The 18,184-nt window shown below is 42.5% G+C and overlaps 1 protein-coding gene across 5 annotated transcripts in view; it reads right to left on the bottom strand.

Moving 5' to 3' along the window:
• LOC129711830 (disabled homolog 2-interacting protein-like) overlaps positions 1–18,184 on the bottom strand; it is a 625,376-nt gene that overhangs the window by 311,947 nt on the left and 295,245 nt on the right. For all 5 annotated transcript variants that reach the window (XM_055659772.1, XM_055659773.1, XM_055659775.1 and 2 more), the window contains one exon: positions 7,027–7,130. In XM_055659772.1, the coding sequence (XP_055515747.1) occupies positions 7,027–7,130 (104 nt within the window). Of the gene's footprint in view, positions 1–7,026; positions 7,131–18,184 lie in introns of those variants that run through there.

Here is an 18,184-nt window from a genome sequence, read left to right as displayed (position 1 = left end):
AGTTTAAAAGAGATCTGCAAGGCACGTTTTCTTCTATAAGAGTGGTGGGTGCCTGGAACGCAAATTACTTGGGTGATATTGGAAGCAGTTAAGAGTGGCATTTAAGAGGCATTTAGACAAGCGTATGGATATGCAGGGAATGGATGGGTGGTAATGGAAGCAGATAAAAAGATGAAAGACAAAGTGATGCTAGTGATGAAAGAGGGCGATGGAGGCTTGGTAATCATAGCTGATGTGAATAAGATGTAAAACAGTGGAAGTAGAAAGAAAAATAATGTTGGAATCATGCCTACTGCTGCTGGATTTCTGAAATGAAAGAAAATGCTAGAAATACCCGACATGTCATCAGCATCAGTGGAGGGAGAAAACTGATGATCATTTGATCACGGATAGATTTGTCCATTTCTCATTAAAAAAGAAGCTGCGTGTGAGGGCTAGGGGGATGTGGTGTGGTCACAGCGCTGAGATAGAGGTGAATCAAACAGTACCCTAACATATGGAAGATAATCAGCCTTCCTCTATGTTTGAGCAACCCAATGACTATCAACCGGTATGTTTAAAAAGGAACTGCAGATGCTGCAAAATTGAAGGTAGACAAAAATTCTGGAGAAACTCAACGGGTGAGGCAGCATCCCACTATAGAGAGAAGGAAATAGACAATGTTTCAGGTCGAAACCTTTCTTCAATGTATCTGAAGAAGGGTTTCGACCCGGAACGTTGCCTATTTCCTTTGCTCCATAGATGCTGCCTCACCCGCTGAGTTTCTCCGACTATTAACCTGTAACGTTATAGCCTGTTGAGCACTCACTTGTTGGAATATTCTTGATCCTCCACACCAAACATTCTCAGCTACGTAATCCCACAGTTTAAAAGAGAGGTCCACTGGGGCTGCGTGCTGCTGGAAACTTGGTCTAATCCCTACTTTCTGCCAGCACACTCGTAACAAAGAGTACTCTTTGGCTCTGTGTTCAGTCTACCTGTGATGACTGGGGCTGGGGCGAGTGAGGTATCCATTCAATTCTGAGCTGCACTCCGACTGGCACAGTGAGTATGGGCCATAGCTGGTGGCTGGTAATACCGACTCAAGGTGCTGACAAACCGCCTCTTGTCATCACCAGTTGTAGGTAAATGTAGTTGCTGCCCTTGATTCACTGCAGAGCCTGATCAACCCGGAGATTTCTCTAAAGTAACAAACTTAATGGAAGAGGTGTACAGCTAAACACGGGAGACTAGGGATATCAGTTCTTATCATCTCCAGGAAGAAGGAACGAGACAGAACATGTGATCCGTGTCTGTTAATGCAAACAGCCCCTGCCAGTTCCCAATAACGGCTCACACTCATTTAGCTGGCCAGTTGCAGTCTTGAAGTCCAAATCTCAGCATTGTGGCCATTGGACTTCATACAGCGGCCTGCAAAAGTATTCATACCCCTTGAACCTTTCCACATTTTGTCACGTTACAACCACAAACGTAAATGTCTTTTATTGGGATTTTATGTGATAGACCAACACAAAGTGGTGCATAATTGTGAAGTGGAAGGAAAATGATACATGGTTTTCAAATTTTTTTACAAATAAAAAACTGAAAAGTGTGGCGTGCAAAAGTGTTCAGCCCCCTTTACTCTGATACCCCTAAATAAAATCCAGTGCAACCAATTGCCTTCAGAAGTCACCTAATTAGTAGAGTCCACGTGTGTAATCTAATCTCAGTATAAATACAGCTGTTCTGTGAAGGCCTCAGAGGTTTGTTAGAGAACATTAGTGAACAAACAGCATCACGAAGCCCAAGGAACACACCAGACAGGTCAGGGATAAAGTTGTGGAGAAGTTTAAAGCAGGGTTAGGTTGTAAAGAAATATCCCAAGCTTTGAACATCTCACAGAGCACTGTTCAATCCATCATCCGAAAATGGAAAGAGTATGGCACAACTGCAAACCTACCAAGACATGGCCGTCCACCTAAACTGACAGGCCAGGCAAGGAGTGCATTGATCAGAGAAGCAGCCAAGAGGCCCATGGTAACTCTGGAGGAGCTGCAGAGATCCACAGCTCAGGTGGGAGAATCTGTCCACAGGACAACTATTAGTTGTGCACTCCACAAATCGGGTCTTTATGGAAGAGTGGCAAGAAGAAAGCCATTGTTGAAAAAAAGCCATAAGAAGTCCCGTTTGCAGTTTGCCACAAGCCATGTGGGGATACACAGCAAACATGTGGAGGAAGGTGCTCTGGTCAGATGAGACCAAAATTGAAGTTTTTGGCCTAAATGCAAAACGCTATGTGTGGCGGAAAACTAACACTGCACATCACCCTGAACACACCATCCCCACTGTGAAACATGGTGGTGGCAGCATCATGCTGTGGGGATGCTTTTCTTCAGCAGGGACAGGGAAGCTGGTCAGAATTGATGGGAAGATGGATGGAGCCAAATACAGGGCAATCTTGGAAGAAAACCTGTTAGAGTCTGCAAAAGACTTGAGACTGGGGCGGAGGTTCACCTTCCAGCAGGACAACGACCCTAAACATACAGCCAGAGCTACAATGGAATGGTTTAGATCAAAGCATATTCATGTGTTAGAATGGTCCAGTCAAAGTCCAGACCTAAATCCAATTGAGAATCTCTGGCAAGACTTGAAAATTGCTGTTCACAGACGCTCTCCATCCAATCTGACTGAGCTTGAGCTATTTTGCAAAGAAGAATGGGCAAAATTTTCAGTCTCTAGATGTGCAAAGCTGGTAGAGACATACCCCAAAAGACTTGCAGCTGTAATTGCAGAGAAAGGTGGTTCTACAAAGTGTTCAAGAAGGAACTGCAGATGCTGGAAGATCGAAGGTACACAAAATTGCTGGAGAAACTCAGCGGGTGCAGCAGCACCTATGGAGCGAAGGAAATAGGCAACGTTTCGGGCCGAAACCCTTCTTCAGACTGATGGGGGGTGGGGGGGGGAGAAGGAAGGAAAAGGGGAGGAGGAGGAGCCCGAGGGCGGGCGGATGGGAGGGTGGGAGGAGACAGCTAGAGGGTGAAGGAAGGGGAGGAGACAGCAAGGGCTAGCAAAATTGGGAGAATTCAATGTTAATGTCATCCGGATGCAAGGTCCCCAGGTCGTATAGTTGGAGGGCAGGGGGGATCACAGAAGGTGTGCAGTTAGAGAGGAGGTTGTGAAACTGTCTCCGGAGAGAGGAGGAGAACTTCTTCAAAGTAGGCATACCTTGAGGAGATATTGCAGTGGAGTAGACAAAGTGTTCAAGAAGGAACTGCAGATGCTGGAAGATCAAAGGTATACAAAATTGCTGCAGAAACTCAGCGGGTGCAGCAGCATCTATGGAGCGAAGGAAATAGGCGACGTTTCGGGCCGAACCCATCGGTTCTACAAAGTATTGACTGAGGGGTGCTGAATACTTTTGCACGCCACACTTTTCAGTTTTTTATTTGTAAAAAAATTTGAAAACCATGTATCATTTTCCTTCCACTTCACAATTATGCACCACTTTGTGTTAGTCTGTCACATAAAATCCCAATAAAATACATTTACGTTTGTGGTTGTGGTTGTAACGTGACAAAATGTGGGAAAAGTTCAAGGGGTGTGAAAACTTTTGCAAGCCACTGTATATAGAACTGTTGCTCTACAATGCTGAGAACTATATTCTGCACTCTGCATCTTCCCCTTTGCTCTATCTATTGTACTTGAGTTTGAACAGATTGTCTGGTATCTCTCTTGGATAGCATGCAAAACAAAGCTTTTCACAGTATCTCAGCACATGTAACAATAATAAACTTATACGTGAAATTGTTGAATTCAGTATTGCTACCATTGAACCAATGTGCCCAGTCAAGAGGGAAGGTGCTGCTTAGGCTTACACCTCGCTTTGTTTCTGCAACAAAAGTGTCAGAGATGTCAAAATGGGAGTGTGATGCCAAATAAAAGATGATTTTGTAACATGATGGCTCTTATAGGATACCCGGAAGCCCAGCCTATCAGAACCTAAACACTCAATGCAAACTAATTTGAGATTCTTCCCAGCAAAACTACAGTATATTTCTTAAAGTGGCACAGATCTACCTGGTCGAAACACTAGAAAGAAAGATGGCGGAGCATCCCTCCAAGCTGCCCGCTTCTCTTCGCCCCGTCCAGTTAAAAAATGTTATTGGAGGTCGCGGAAACCCTACCATCGGAGAGAATGGAGCGGCGTTTACCCTGTTTCTGTCGGGACCGGGCGGGACTACAGCTTCGGCGGTGGTGGCGCAGCGCTGGGATACCAACACGGAGCGGGTGATGCCTTACCGGGTCGCCGTGCGGTAAGCTCCGGAGCGCTGTGGCCGTCGATCTCAACATCGCGGAGCTGTGGCTGCGGGCGTCCGGCCACGGGCGGCGCTGGATTTGGAGCGCCGCAGAACCAGAGTTCGAGATTGCCGGGGTCGGAGCTCCAACCGGCGCCTGAGGGCTACGAGTGCCCCGGTCTCTGGGGAGGAGGCAGCCGCTCCAGACTTTTCCAAGCCGTTGAGGAATGTTTCACCCGACGCCGAAGTTCCATCTTCACGGCAAGAGGGCCCTGAAAATTATCGGACTGGCTGCAAGGCCACAAATGGGCCCCGACCTCGGGTGTTTCACAGAGGAAGAGGACTTAACTTTCTGGTGCTTTTCCCCACAGTGGAAAGTTTTGATTCTGCTGTGGGGGGACGTTTGTGTTGAACTCTATAATGTGTTGTGTCCATTTTATTCATTTTTTTTTTAACCTTTTTCTATGGTTTGTAATGGAACTTATTATTTAATTTATGTAAAGCACTTTGGTGTCAATGCGAGTTGACTTAAAACGCGTTTTATAAATAAAACTGATGATGATGATGTTGTAAAGTTGCAACATAACTTATGTTATATTCTGTGCCCTGACCTATGAAGCCATTTTCCACTTTTGCCAATGTTGCTATTTTCATAAACTATGGACTTGAACGCCAAGGTCCCTCTGTTCATTGACAATCCTTAAGAGGCCTACCATTTATTACATTTGTCCTATGACCCAAAATGCACTACCTCACACTTTGCGGGAATAAACTCCACCTCTCAAATCGCCACAAAACTTTCTACCTGATCTATAGACTGTTTAGACAACCTACCTCGCTATCCACAACATTACCACCTTCCATGTTCTCCACAAACTTACTAATCATACACTCCATGTTAATATCAGAATTGTTGCTGTATATAAAGCAACAAAGGTCACTGCAAAAGACACAAAGACTGGAGTAACTCAGGTCACCAGCATCTCTGGAGAACATGAATCTGAAATGTCTGAAGAAGGGTCCCAATCTGAAACGTCAACTTTCCATATTCTCTAGAGATGCAGCTTGACTCGCTGAGTTACTTCAATACTTTGTCGTATTTTGTAAAACAGCATCTGCAGTTCCCTGTGTCTCCAAAGGTCACAGTTCCTGCAGTACATCACTGGTCACAGATTTCCAATCAGAAAGATATCCTTCCACCACTGTTCTCTGCCTCCTATTACCGGGTCAATTTTAGATTCAATTAGCCACCTCGTCTTGGATCACTGTACCTTTACCTTTGGTACTAACCTACCTACAGGACCTTGCCAAATGCCATATCATTAAGATCTGCACATAAACCTACTACTGCTCTGCCTTCATCAATATTCATACCAGGGCCAGATTTACGCATAGGCTTCATAGGCTGAAGCCTAGGGCCTCAAAATCTAGGGGGCCTAAGGCCAAGGTGTTTTTTCCCCAGAGTAAAAAAAATCCTGAGAAAAAAAAAATTGGAGCGCTATCTTTGACGAAATTACCCGAAATTCTGTTTCCGGCCCGCTGGAAGTTTTGGGGGAAAAAATTTCCCTGGACCCCGGCCGCAAGGGTCTTTGAGCTTTGCCCTTGTGAAATGCGCTGCGTGCACTTATTTCACATACATTTTTTGTAATCCTGCCATGCCACCCCCCTTTTTGAAAAGTGTTGTACGGGCCTGGTGGATAATATTTTTGACACTGTCATAGGCCTTTCTTACATATGCTGTCACAACGCACTGTCGTCTCTGAACAACACTTCAGTAATTTTCCTCCATTTCAGAATAATAGTGTTTTAAGCCGATAACTCAACACTAGCACTGGCAATAAATAAAAAGCGCAGCTTTCCAGCCCTTATCTCATTGGCCACACTCGGTTGCACATCGGTGTCAATCTGGTGGACTCTTCCATCTTCCTCTCGTCGTGGGGGTGGGGGATTGGGAGGGGCCTCACAAGTGGAATAGCCTGGGGCCTCGCTTCATCTAAATCCGACCCCGATTCATACCATGAGGAAGATATCTTAATGAGCATTAGAAAAGCAAATTTGTCAACATTTTATTTCAAGTTTTCAGATGCCAGATCATTACTTTAACTTTATTTTTAACTTTAACTTTATTTGTGGAATTTATGAGGTACTGATAGAAATATAGAGGCCTCATGAGAACAGAACATCCAACTATTTGAACCTGCTGCACCATTCCTTGAGGTCAGGTCTGTTCTCCTCCCTCGGATATTTTCCAGTACTATACCCAAAGCCCCCAATTCCCTTATTGTACAGAAATCAATCAATTTGTGTTGAATGAACAGCATTTGAACCTTCACCGACATCCATGGCAGAGAACTCCAAATGTCTTCCACACACTTTAATGAAAGTTCTCCTCAACTCAGTCCTAAATGGCCTTCCAATTATTTTATGACCCATGGCCCTAGACACTTCTGCCAACAGAACCTTCCTCCTGCAAATTAGCCTGTCAAGCCTTTTCAGAATCTTGCAGGTTTAGATGAGATCTGCTTCCTTGACACTGACTGTTTCCTTCACTGCCACCTGTCACAAACTTAACTTGCCAACTGCTTGGGGACATGGTAGTATCTGCCTTCATTGTCCCAAACGATATTGTCAGCAGATACAAGCAGGATGGCAGTTTAGGAGGTAAAATGGCATATGACAGATGGAGCAAATTAAATGAACTACCACCAACACAAACTGAAAGAGCATTAATCTTTTTAATAAATGCACTTACCGTCACTCGAAAGGGCGTAGGCGTGGGTAACTCTGTGGGAGGGTTTTCCTCCGGAGCAGTCCCAGGCATGCTGCGTCTCCGGCTAGACCTTTCAATTGGCGAATCTGCCAACAGAATATTGATAAATCTAACTTAATAAATGTTCCCAAATACAATATTTCTTTTAATGACCCACATTGCTATTTTAAAACATTATGGCTTGAACTATAATAAATAGATTGTTATATTATATTTAGATTTGCTATGTGTTATTGGGCATGTTGTGGTACAATGTTAACTGATCTAGTTTCAATTCATTATTCATGCAGTCACTTAGAATGGTTTCATTGGTCCTGTAAGTTGCCATATTCCCTGGAATGTTAAAAAAAATCTAAATTCCCTCAATCTCTAGACCACAGCAGATTCAGGTCTGCATTCCTGCCCACATTTACCACCTTAGTGAACACACAATGAATGGGTACAAGGTGCAGACAGCCTGTGAAACAATAGATGGACACAAAAAGCTGGAGTAACTCAGTGGGACATGCAGCATCTCTGGAGAGAAGGAATGGGTCGAGACCGAGCCTGAAGAAGGGTATCGACCCGAAACGTCACCCATTCCTTCTCTCCTGAGATGCTGCCTGTCCTGCTGAGTTACTCCAGCTTTTTGTGTCTATCTTCGGTTTAAATCAGCATCTGCAGTTCCTTCCAACACATTTTGCATGTGACACAATGTTGAGTTGCCACTCTGGTGAGTAAAAAACTAAATGATAGAAAATAGGAAGAACAAGCTACCTTTTTTCTCAATTTCTTGCCACATATCTACTTGCTTTCACACAACCTGACACATAACAATGTAAAAAAACATGTATTTAAATGACAATATGAAAGCAACCCAAATATCCCAAAATAGTTCATATCAAAGTGAATGAAGTTCAGCCATGATTGTACGGTGCAGTAGACTCAATGTGGCTGATGGCCAACTTCTGCTCCGATGGCCGATGAACTTAAAAAATAAATAAAATGAAGCAGTCAGAAACCGTTAAAAACACGCAACAGGTCAGGCAAAATCTGTGGATAGAAAAACAGACATAACTTTTCATGTCAAACACCCTTTATCAAAATTGAGAAATAGCAAAAACAAATTTGTTTTAAGTGACGGAAGGCAATGGATAAGACAAAGGGAAGCCAGAGTTAGTGTGGAGTTAAGTTAGCAGTCATCTGGTCATCGGCACAGGTATTGAGTTTAAGAGTTTAGACATCATATGGCAGCAGTACAAGACATTATTTCGGCCATATTTGGAATACCGTGCACACTTGTTGTCACCACAATATATAAAGTATGTGGTTACGTCAGGAAGAGTGCAGATGAGATACACCAGGATGTTGCCTGGAATGAAGGGCTTTAATTGTAATTGTAAGAAGGTTGGGCTTGATTTCACCAGAGCACAGGAGGTTGCGTGGGGAGGAGAGCAGGGTGAGATTACTTTTTAGATGTTAATTGTTGGATAGTCACAGACTTTTTCCATAGGTAGGGAGTCTAAAGCTAGAGAGCATCTTTTTAAGGCATGAGAGGAAATATTTAGTCATACAGCACAGATACAGTCCCTTTGGTCCAACTCTTCCATGCCAATCAAAATGTCCCACAAAATCTAGTTCATTTATCCAAATTTGGCCCATATCCTTTAAAACAACTCGTATCCATGTACCTGTCCATGTGCCTTTTAAATATTGTTATTGTACTTGCCTCAACTTCTTCATCTCGCAACGCTTTCCATGGACCAACCTTTCTCTGAGAGAAAAAGTTGCCCCATAGGTTTCCATTAAATTAAATCTTTCCTCTCAGTTAAACCTATGCCCTGTTTTCTTGATTCTCCCACCCTGTGACAAAGACTATACATTCACCCTATTTATTACCCTCATGATTTTATATACATCGATGAGATCAATCCTCAGCCTCCTGCAGTCCAAGGAATAAAGTCCTAGCTTGTGGTCGCCCACATACTCCACTTTGGAAGGTATCACCAACTGCCGGGTAAGAAGGGAGGGAGCCCAATGGTGATCAAGTGTATCCTGTTGGTCACAGCGGCTTGAAGAAAGCACGTCCAGTCGGGGCAACAACGTGATCCATAGCAACAGCCACGTCAACCAGTGAAGAAGAGCTCGCTAGTGCAGACCAGTGGCATCTGCGCCTAGTTTTAAGGTGAAACGATATAAACTGCTGGAGTAACTCAGCAGACTGAATCAGTATGAAGAAGGGTCCCGATGCCACCTATTCATGGTCTCCAGAGATGCTGCCTGGCACTAGGTTACTCCACCTCTGTGTCCTTTTGTGTATTAACCATCATCTTCAGTTATTTGTTTTAATTACATACAATGATAATCCCTTACTTGGTTATAGCGGACAATCGGCAATAACGGACATCATTCCCCCACTCTGGTTTGTTCTAATGAGGGTTTACTGTATAACACAGGTGTGTAAAAATGTGCAACAGTTAGGGCCTTAAGGGCCTGTCCCACTTACGCGTCCTTGGCTCGCAAATTATGCGACCTCATGGTCGCTTGAGGCATACGGGCACTGTATGGCCGCGCGGGGCCGGTCCCTCTTAGAAGCGCGGAGTGGTATGGAGTTGTGCGGGGCCGGTCCCGACATCGCGAGGGGCTCCGAAATTCTTGCAGTGAACTAAATCTTTGCGTGCCAACAGCCTGCCGCAGAACTGACGGCCAATGTGGGACAGGCCCACGACCCTGGCTCAACGCAACGTCTCACCTTCAACAGCAGCAGAAGCAGGCAAACGATCGCCGAACTCGGCCTGGGGCTCACGGCCGTTGCAGTCCAGATCCGCCCCACTTCTACTCCCAGAGCGGGGCCAAGAAAATTGAAGGTAGACACAAAATGCAGGAGTAACTCAGGGGGACCAGCAGCATCTCTGGAGAGAAGCAATGGGTGACGTTTTGGGTCAAGACTTCTTTTCAGACAGAAGAAGTCTCGACATGAAACATCACCCATTCCTTCTCTCCAGAGATGCTGCCAGTCCCGCTGAGTTACTCCAGCTTTGTGTCCATCTTCAAATGACGTGCGCATGTAACCGCGCCCGACCTTCGCTCGACTGTCTCGGCTCAACGCGACCATGAGATCGCGTAATTTGCGTGCCAAGGACACGTAAGTGAAACAGTGTGCCTAGCAGGTCAGAGTGCACTAATCGAGAGAATAAAACTTTGCAGGAAACCCTTATAACAGACCACTGGGGGAAAACGGTGTCTGTTATTGCTGATTGTCTACTATAACCAACTAAGGGATTATCGAGTAATAGAGTATTAATGCACAAGCAGTAGAAACAAATGACTGCAAATGCTAGTTAATACACAAAAAGTGCGGGAGTGACTCAGCAGGTCAGGCAACATCTCTGGAGGACATCGATAGGTGATGTTTCGGGTCAAGACCCCTCTTCGGTCTCTCGGTCTGCACTGGGCCTAGAATCTTGGCCTCGTGGCGCTCGGGCATGTAGCGTTATCCAGCTGTGGGTCTCGACCCGAAACATGACCTTATCCATGCTCTTAAGAGATGCTGCCTCACCCATTGAGTTACTCCAACACTTTGAGTCCATCATCATTGCACGTGTCGATCAAAGCCAATGCTTGTCAGTTTCAATGACCTCATGCAGTGTAACTAGCACCCTGCTTACTGTGGGGACACTCCGTCCACTGGAACCAAAATCTGTTATAAAGAGGTCTGTAATAACAAGGGTAGACTGTATGTGAAAAAATGAAACAGGAATTAAACTAAAGATGAACTCCCGTTAGCATATAAAGAATATCATTTGCTGTAAGGTCCCTGAATCAAATCTGGAATGCTATTTATCCCACTTGAGAGATAACCATTCACACACATTGGTTCAACACATATAAAGCAATGGACTGCTATAAAATAAGGCATGAAATATTTATGAAAAGGATAAGGTTACAATCATAGTGCAAAATGTATACATCACTGATGGTAGATCAATAACGATGTTTCAATTAGTGGTATAGTCTAGAATATAGCCTCAGACTTAAAGGGCGTACCTTTAAAAAGGAGATGAGGAGGAATTTTGTTAGTCATAGAGGGTGGTGAATAATGTGGAATTCATTGCTACGGAAGGCTGTGGGGGCCAAGTCAATTGATATTTTTACGGCGGAGATTGACAGATTCTTGATTACAGGTATCAGGGGTTATAGGGAGCAGGCAGGAGAATGGGGTTGAGACGGAAAGATAGATCAGCCACGATTAATTGGTGGAGTAGACTTGATGGGCCGAATGGCTTAACTCTGCTCCTATAACGTATGAACTTATTAAGTTATAATAGAAAGGGCATTCAAAAAGCCAAGATAAAAATGATGGCATATATGATTCTTACATATCTTACTCCTTGTTATTTATCAACCTACTCTCTACCAGACAAACCAATCTCAATAATGGAAAGTTGAATCTCAGTAAAGATTCCAGGGACAGTACGTGCTCCTCAGCCAAAAGAAATATATGGCTGCATTAAGAACTTATTTAATATAGCTCCTTTCTAAAACTCTAAATATTTGCAGTGCTTTTGAGGCAATGTCTTACATCTGAGAATGCTAATGATGGATAGAAATAATAATAATAATAATAATAATAATAATAATCTTATTTATATAGCACATTTTTAGTCAACTTGCATTGACCCCAAAGTGCTTCACATAATTACATTACATTTACACACAGGCAAAGGTGGGTGAAGTGTCTTGCCCCAAGGACACAACGACAGTATGCACTCCAAGCGGGATTCGAACCGGCTACCTTCCGGTCGCCAGCCGAACACTTAGCCCATTGTGCCATCTGTCGTCCCACAAACCAGACCAAATGACCGATTTCGGTCCAACAAGGTTCCATGCATAGAACGGAATTAAAGACCAGTTAATCTACTTTATCAACGGTGGCTAAAATGTAAATGTTGACCACCATGGTGGGCAGAAATTGCATTATTCATTTCAAAGTACCATGAGACGTCAGCATCAAGCTTCAAGCGTAGACAGTTTGTAGATTTAATATCGCATTTGAAGATTATTTCCTTGGACAGTGTTACATATTATTTTTGAATTTAATAGCCTTAGTTGTTACTAATTTAAAGGCAATATCTGTATAAAACACATTTTTCTTTTCTTTGTTCCCCATTCACTCCAAACTTTGCAGCAACAGAAGTAAATTATTCCCAAGTTCCCACCGAGCCATTTCTTCTTGATGTTTAAAGGGATTTTCTCCCATGCGTTTTTAAAATTCTCTTTCATAGAACATCTTGAGCCATGAAAGTGAATGACCTTGACCCAATACAGTGATGAATTTAGATATCATGAAACACACAGGCTGAATGTTGAACAATTCCCCCTTCAGTTTTTTGCTCTCTCCCTGGTGGGAACTTCTGACATACATTTGGACACCTCCGCACAGCTGTCTGTGGAGGAGAACTGGAGAGCCAATGTGCAATCTCTTGCAGCTTCAGCACATCGAGGCATTCTTCAATAAACGGCTGTTCTTGTTATCAGCAATGCTGTGGGGGATTTTTTTTTCTTCAAGATGATGTACTCAGCCAGTAAATTCCAAAAGACTTGTTTCAGCAGTCATCTAAATTACCTTTTGCTGCTGAATATTCATGTTTCCAGAAATATATCTTTTGCTGGTAAGGGCTTTTCTGAGTTCCCTACTTTGGTTCCTGAATTGTATTCTCACTTCTCAAATTGAAATTCTGACTTTTCTGATGCCAATTAGAAACCAATCTATGAGCAGAAAGAGCTGCGGGTAAATTTGGGTTCAGCAAGCAACCTTGCTCTGAGAATACGCTAGTCTAGCAGCGCTTGAGATTGGAAAATATCTCAAATACAGAGTTTTGTATTTGGAGGAGCAGAAGATGTTTATTGCATCCTGAAGGGGGGATTTTTAAATATACATTTACATCAGTTACTCACCAACAGCCTGCACACTAACACTTAATTTGGGTTTGAAGGATTTTAGTCCACGGTTGCAGAAAGCTGAATTCCAGAAGTTATAAAATAGCTTTACATTAATTTAAGGTAACGTATGATCATGGAATCACAGTAAAATTGAAATGATTTTATTTCAGGAGGGAATACTCCAAAGGTGAGACACCTTTACTTTGTGTAATTATGGACTGCGATGAATAAAGGGATGATTTGAAAGTAAATAGAATGTGATATATAATCAGTATGATTTCAAAAATCAGCACTATGCTGTAATATTATTGACTATAACACAAGATTAGAAATTCACAAGAAACAAGTCCTTGCTACAATAAGATCAAGGACCGCACCATGCACAACCAGTTGAGCTGCTGCCTGAAATCTCCAGCAACCTGGTTCAGTTCTGGACTCCTGTGCTGCATGAGGAGTTTGCACGTTCTCTTTCAACATGTGGGTTGTTTTTTTTTCCTGGGAGCTGCTGTTTTCTCTCATATCTGGCAGATATGTGGGTTAATTGACTATTGTAAATTATCCGTCGAATGATGATTAATTATACAATCTGGGCGACTTGATGGGAACATGTGGAGAATAAAATGAAATTAGTGCTTAATAGTCAGAGCTGTGATGGTAGGTCAAATCGCCAGCTTCTGTGATGTAGGACTCAGTGACTCCAAATATAATCTCTCTAAAATAGCTGTCAATAGCACTTCTGCAAGAGTTCATGTATCTAATGAGTTTCATTATTTTATAAAATAACTTATTCTGAATGAGTGAATATGGAATGAAGATTAAATCTGTACGTGCTAAACATGGTTTACATGTTGATGGGCTGTTATTGTTTTATAAACTGAAGTAGAATCAGCTTTTTCTAATTTTGTTACACATTGTGACAGTCTCATTTACTTCAATTTAAGAATCAGAAACGTGTAGACTCTACTTGCTGTTGTTTGGTATAATTAGTCCATTCTGCCATTATTTCAAAATAAATTGTCAAAATGACCAATTAATTTTCTTGTACATTTATTAGTTCTGTGAAATATTTAATACTGCACAAACAAAATTATTTATCCAAACTTAACGCATTTCAACCTGAATATATGCAACAACTAGCCTCTACTACCACCATGAAAAGTCATCCTGATAGGTAGGATTACAAATTGCCCATCTATTCAGTGCACTGTGACCTGCGTGCTTCATTTCTCTACACAGAACCTGAACACTTTATATGTAGGAAGGAATTGCAGATGCTGGTTTTTACCAAAGATGAACACAAACCCATCTTTGGTATAAGGGAGTAACTCAGCGGGTCAGGCAGCATCTCTGGAAAATCGGAATAGGTGACGTTTTGGGTCGGGACCTTTCAGATTCAGATTCAGATTCAGATTCAATTTTAATTCAATTCAACTTTCTTCAGACTGTGTCTACCTGCACACTTTATAGTCTAATATAAATATATTTATATTCACAGATGATCAGGCAAGAGTATTGTTAGTGTGTATTCCCTACCTTAATTCTCTCGTTTTTATATTTAGTAAATAAGTAAGTAATTTTTATTTATATAGCACTTTTTTAAATCAAATCACGTTGAAGCCAAAGTGCTTTACAGAGAAGAAATTAGATTTCCATACATCCATATAAAAGAAAAAAGAAAAAAAGACACAGTACACTATAGAATTCAACATGAAACGTCCCCCCACAGCAGAATCCGCTGTGAGGGAAGGCACCAAAAAGTCCAGTTCTCCTCCTCCTCATAGTCCACCCGAGGTCGGGGCCTATTTGTGGCCTCCTCAGCCAGTCCGATGCTTTCAGGCCTTCTTGCCGGTAAGCTGGAACTCCGGCGTCGGGTGAACACTCCTCAGCGGTTTGGAATGTCTGAAGCGGCCGCTCCCTCCCCGGAGACTGCGGCACCCGAAGTCCTCAGGCCGCATCAGTTGGAGCTCTGACTCTGGCGATCTCGGACCCAGGCTCCGCAGCCACAGTTCCGCGATGTTGGAGTCAGCGGTCACCGCACTCCAGAGCTTACCGCATTAGACACTAAAAAGGGTGGAAAGACGGACTGCAGGCAGGCTGCCATACACAAATGGCGCCCACTCCTGCACATCCGCCATATATAAGCCAATATACACATTAAGCAACATTTTAAACGCTGATGATTGTTAATACTCTCCATTTTAGTTTATTAAAGAGGACATCAAATTTTAAGCAGCACAATATGTTTTATAAATGTCATAGCTGAGAATTTTTAATGCAAATCAAATCTAACATATGGTGAAAGAGCTGTAGTATAGTTTTGACAAAATGTTATCAGATGCCTTAAGCTTAGAATGGTCCTATTTAAATGAAAGTATATCTTACATGCTCTTAATATTCAGGTACGCAACCTCACTTTCATCTCGTAATCACTCATGCAGTAGTTTTAAGTGATTTGCTTGTGCTCATCTGTGTCTACCTATTACCTGCTATCATCCAGATATTTTCAATTTTTTGTGCAAATTCGCTATTAAAATACCAGATAAAAGATGGTCAGAGAAAATGAATGGGGATTGTCCATTGTTATTGAAAATGCCACCTTTCCCTAGAGTTTACCTTCATCTCATTTTGGTCTTCTTTAGTTACCATGCCCAAACCTTCCAGAAAATGTACATAGCAGGCCCAGCCCCATAGACGCCCTACCATTTAATATACTAGACCAAGTGCAGACCCGTTGGGTCTGCTCCCCCAATGGTGTGATTCCCCCAACCCAATATTCCACCATGCACCCGTCTCCTCCAATGGAACTGAAGCCGTTGCCAAATGTAAGTTTCCAGCACTCCCCTGCCTCCCTCAATGGCACCTCCCCTGCCTGCTGCAGCAGTGAAAAGTTCAGTGTTCCTGTCTTGTCTTTCGAAGTGTGTTGGAAGCTGATAGGAAGGAGCAGCCGTCAACGAATCAAAAGGCAGGAAGGGATCCGTACTGCAGGCGGACGGACGGATTTGAGTTTTATATATTAATAGATGATTGAACTGTCCCACGTCTCATCTCCTCTTTTGTGCCAGTGCTCTTCAACCATCCATAACCTGGTCTTTGAAAAATGTATCTACAAACTCTTTAAAGACCTCCAAAGATCTAACCTGCAAATCTCACAGAGAGAGACTCCAGAGATTCATCATCCATCCTCTGTGAGAAGAAGCACCTCCCCGCAAGTTTTAACTAACAGCGCCCTGACCTTTTAACTATTTCTTCTCGTTCAAGATTCTCCCACTGGTGGAAACATCTTGACATCTATCTTGTCATGTCCCCATCGGGTCTTGTGTGCTCTGATAAGATCACTCCTTATTTTTCTAAACTCCAAAGAATAATGACATAATTTATTTAGGACATGTAATGGAACAGTCCCCTCATCCTAGAGAATCTCTTTTGGACTGCCTCCAATACTACTATATTCTTACTTACAAAGAGGCCCAAAAATGCACACAGTTTTTCATATGTATTCCTATGGCAATATTCCTACTATTGTAACAGTACATCTCCATTTCTCAACTGCAAACCCTCTTACAATAAAGGACAGTATGCCATTTACTTTGTTAACCCCTTGCTGTACATCTGATAATGTTTTTCAGTTGGTGCACAAGAACACACAGATTAATTTGTAATTTGCTCATCTAGATCGTTTAGATAGTCTGCCTTCAGAATACTCTTATGAAAGTGCATGCCCTCCCACTTTCCAACCTTAAAGTCCCAATCACTCAACTATCTATATCTTTTGCTATATCTAAATATCACACTGCAACCTGCCCTCCCACCCGTTTTAGTGTCACAGGCAAACTTGGAAACCTGGCCCTCTTGAGAGTATTGTTAGCATGAATGGTAAATAATTGTGTGTCAAGAATCAATCCAAGGACAAGTCCACTAGTTGCACACATCCAGCCTGAAGAAGACCCATGTATTTGGACTTCGTCTTTCTATGTTTAAATAAATCTTCAATCCTTTCTAACACACTTCTCAGCATGTTGTATGACACTTTGTCATTATCCCTTCTGGAAATTCAAATACACTAAACCTACAGGTTCTCATCAATCTACTCTGCTTGCTACTTCCTCAAAGTATGTAATTCATTTGTTGAGCTTGGTTTCCATTTCATCAAAAACCACATTGACTTGGTTTGATTGCCTTAGATTCTATGTGTGACTAGCCACTTCTTCCTGGATTGCAGTCTCCAGAATCAGCTGTTAAGCTAACATGGCCTTCACAATCTACTTGTCCTCCTCCCTTCTTGGACCCTCCTCGAGCTTGTTGATTTTTGAAACACTTCCAGCTATGGCTCCACTCCCTCTGCAGGTGCTTCCTTTCAGATACTGCGTGCAGGCCTGCAGGTCCTTGCCTGCTTTTAGTCTTCTGGCCTTTTCCAAAACCTTGTCCTTTGTGATATAGATTATTATAATTTCTTTCATGCTATTTTCAACTATCAAATATCTTTGGAATATATGCAGTGCCCTTCACTGTGAAGACGCATGCGAAGTATTGATTTAACCTGTCCCGCTGAGTTACTCCAACGTTTTGTAATTTAACCTATCTGCCATTTACTTGCTTTATGTCATTAATTTCCAGTCTTTTCCTGTCATTCATTTCCCAAGTCCCACACTTGCTTTAATTATCCTCTTCCTTTTTATTTATCCAAAGTTCTTGACAGTTTTCTCATAATTCTTGATGAACAAAGTTACCACACCTTTCTGCCTTGGATGTTACCATTCAAGTCATATTTATCTGATTACAAATGCTGTGTGCTTTTACATAAACAATTTTTATTCACTCTGCATTTAGTTTCTGTTGCTTATATTTCCTGTCCTTCTCTACAGTCACAAAACATAGAATAGAAACTTTGGCCCATAATGTTTGTGTCGAACATGATGTCAAGCTAAACTGATACCATACCTGTACATGATCCATATCCTTGACATACCGACGGAGAATCCTGTCTGTCTACCCTATCTATGCTTCTCTATGCATAATTTTGTACACCTCTATCAAGTCTCTCCTCAACCAACGTTCCATGGAGAAAACAATCTATGTTTACCAGACCTTTCCCTGCAGCTTCAGCCCTCTAATCCAAGCAGCATTCAGGTAAACCTCCTCTGTACCCTCTCCGAAGGCTACATTCTAACCTGTAATGGGGCGACCAGAACTGCATGTAATACTCCAAATGTGACATGAC

The sequence above is a fragment of the Leucoraja erinacea genome, chromosome 31 (assembly GCF_028641065.1).
Source record: "Leucoraja erinacea ecotype New England chromosome 31, Leri_hhj_1, whole genome shotgun sequence".
In the NCBI taxonomy this organism is placed as follows: Eukaryota; Metazoa; Chordata; class Chondrichthyes; order Rajiformes; family Rajidae; genus Leucoraja; species Leucoraja erinaceus.
The sequence above is the reverse complement of the archived record's forward strand: the minus strand, read 5'-3'. Positions and strand labels throughout refer to the sequence as shown.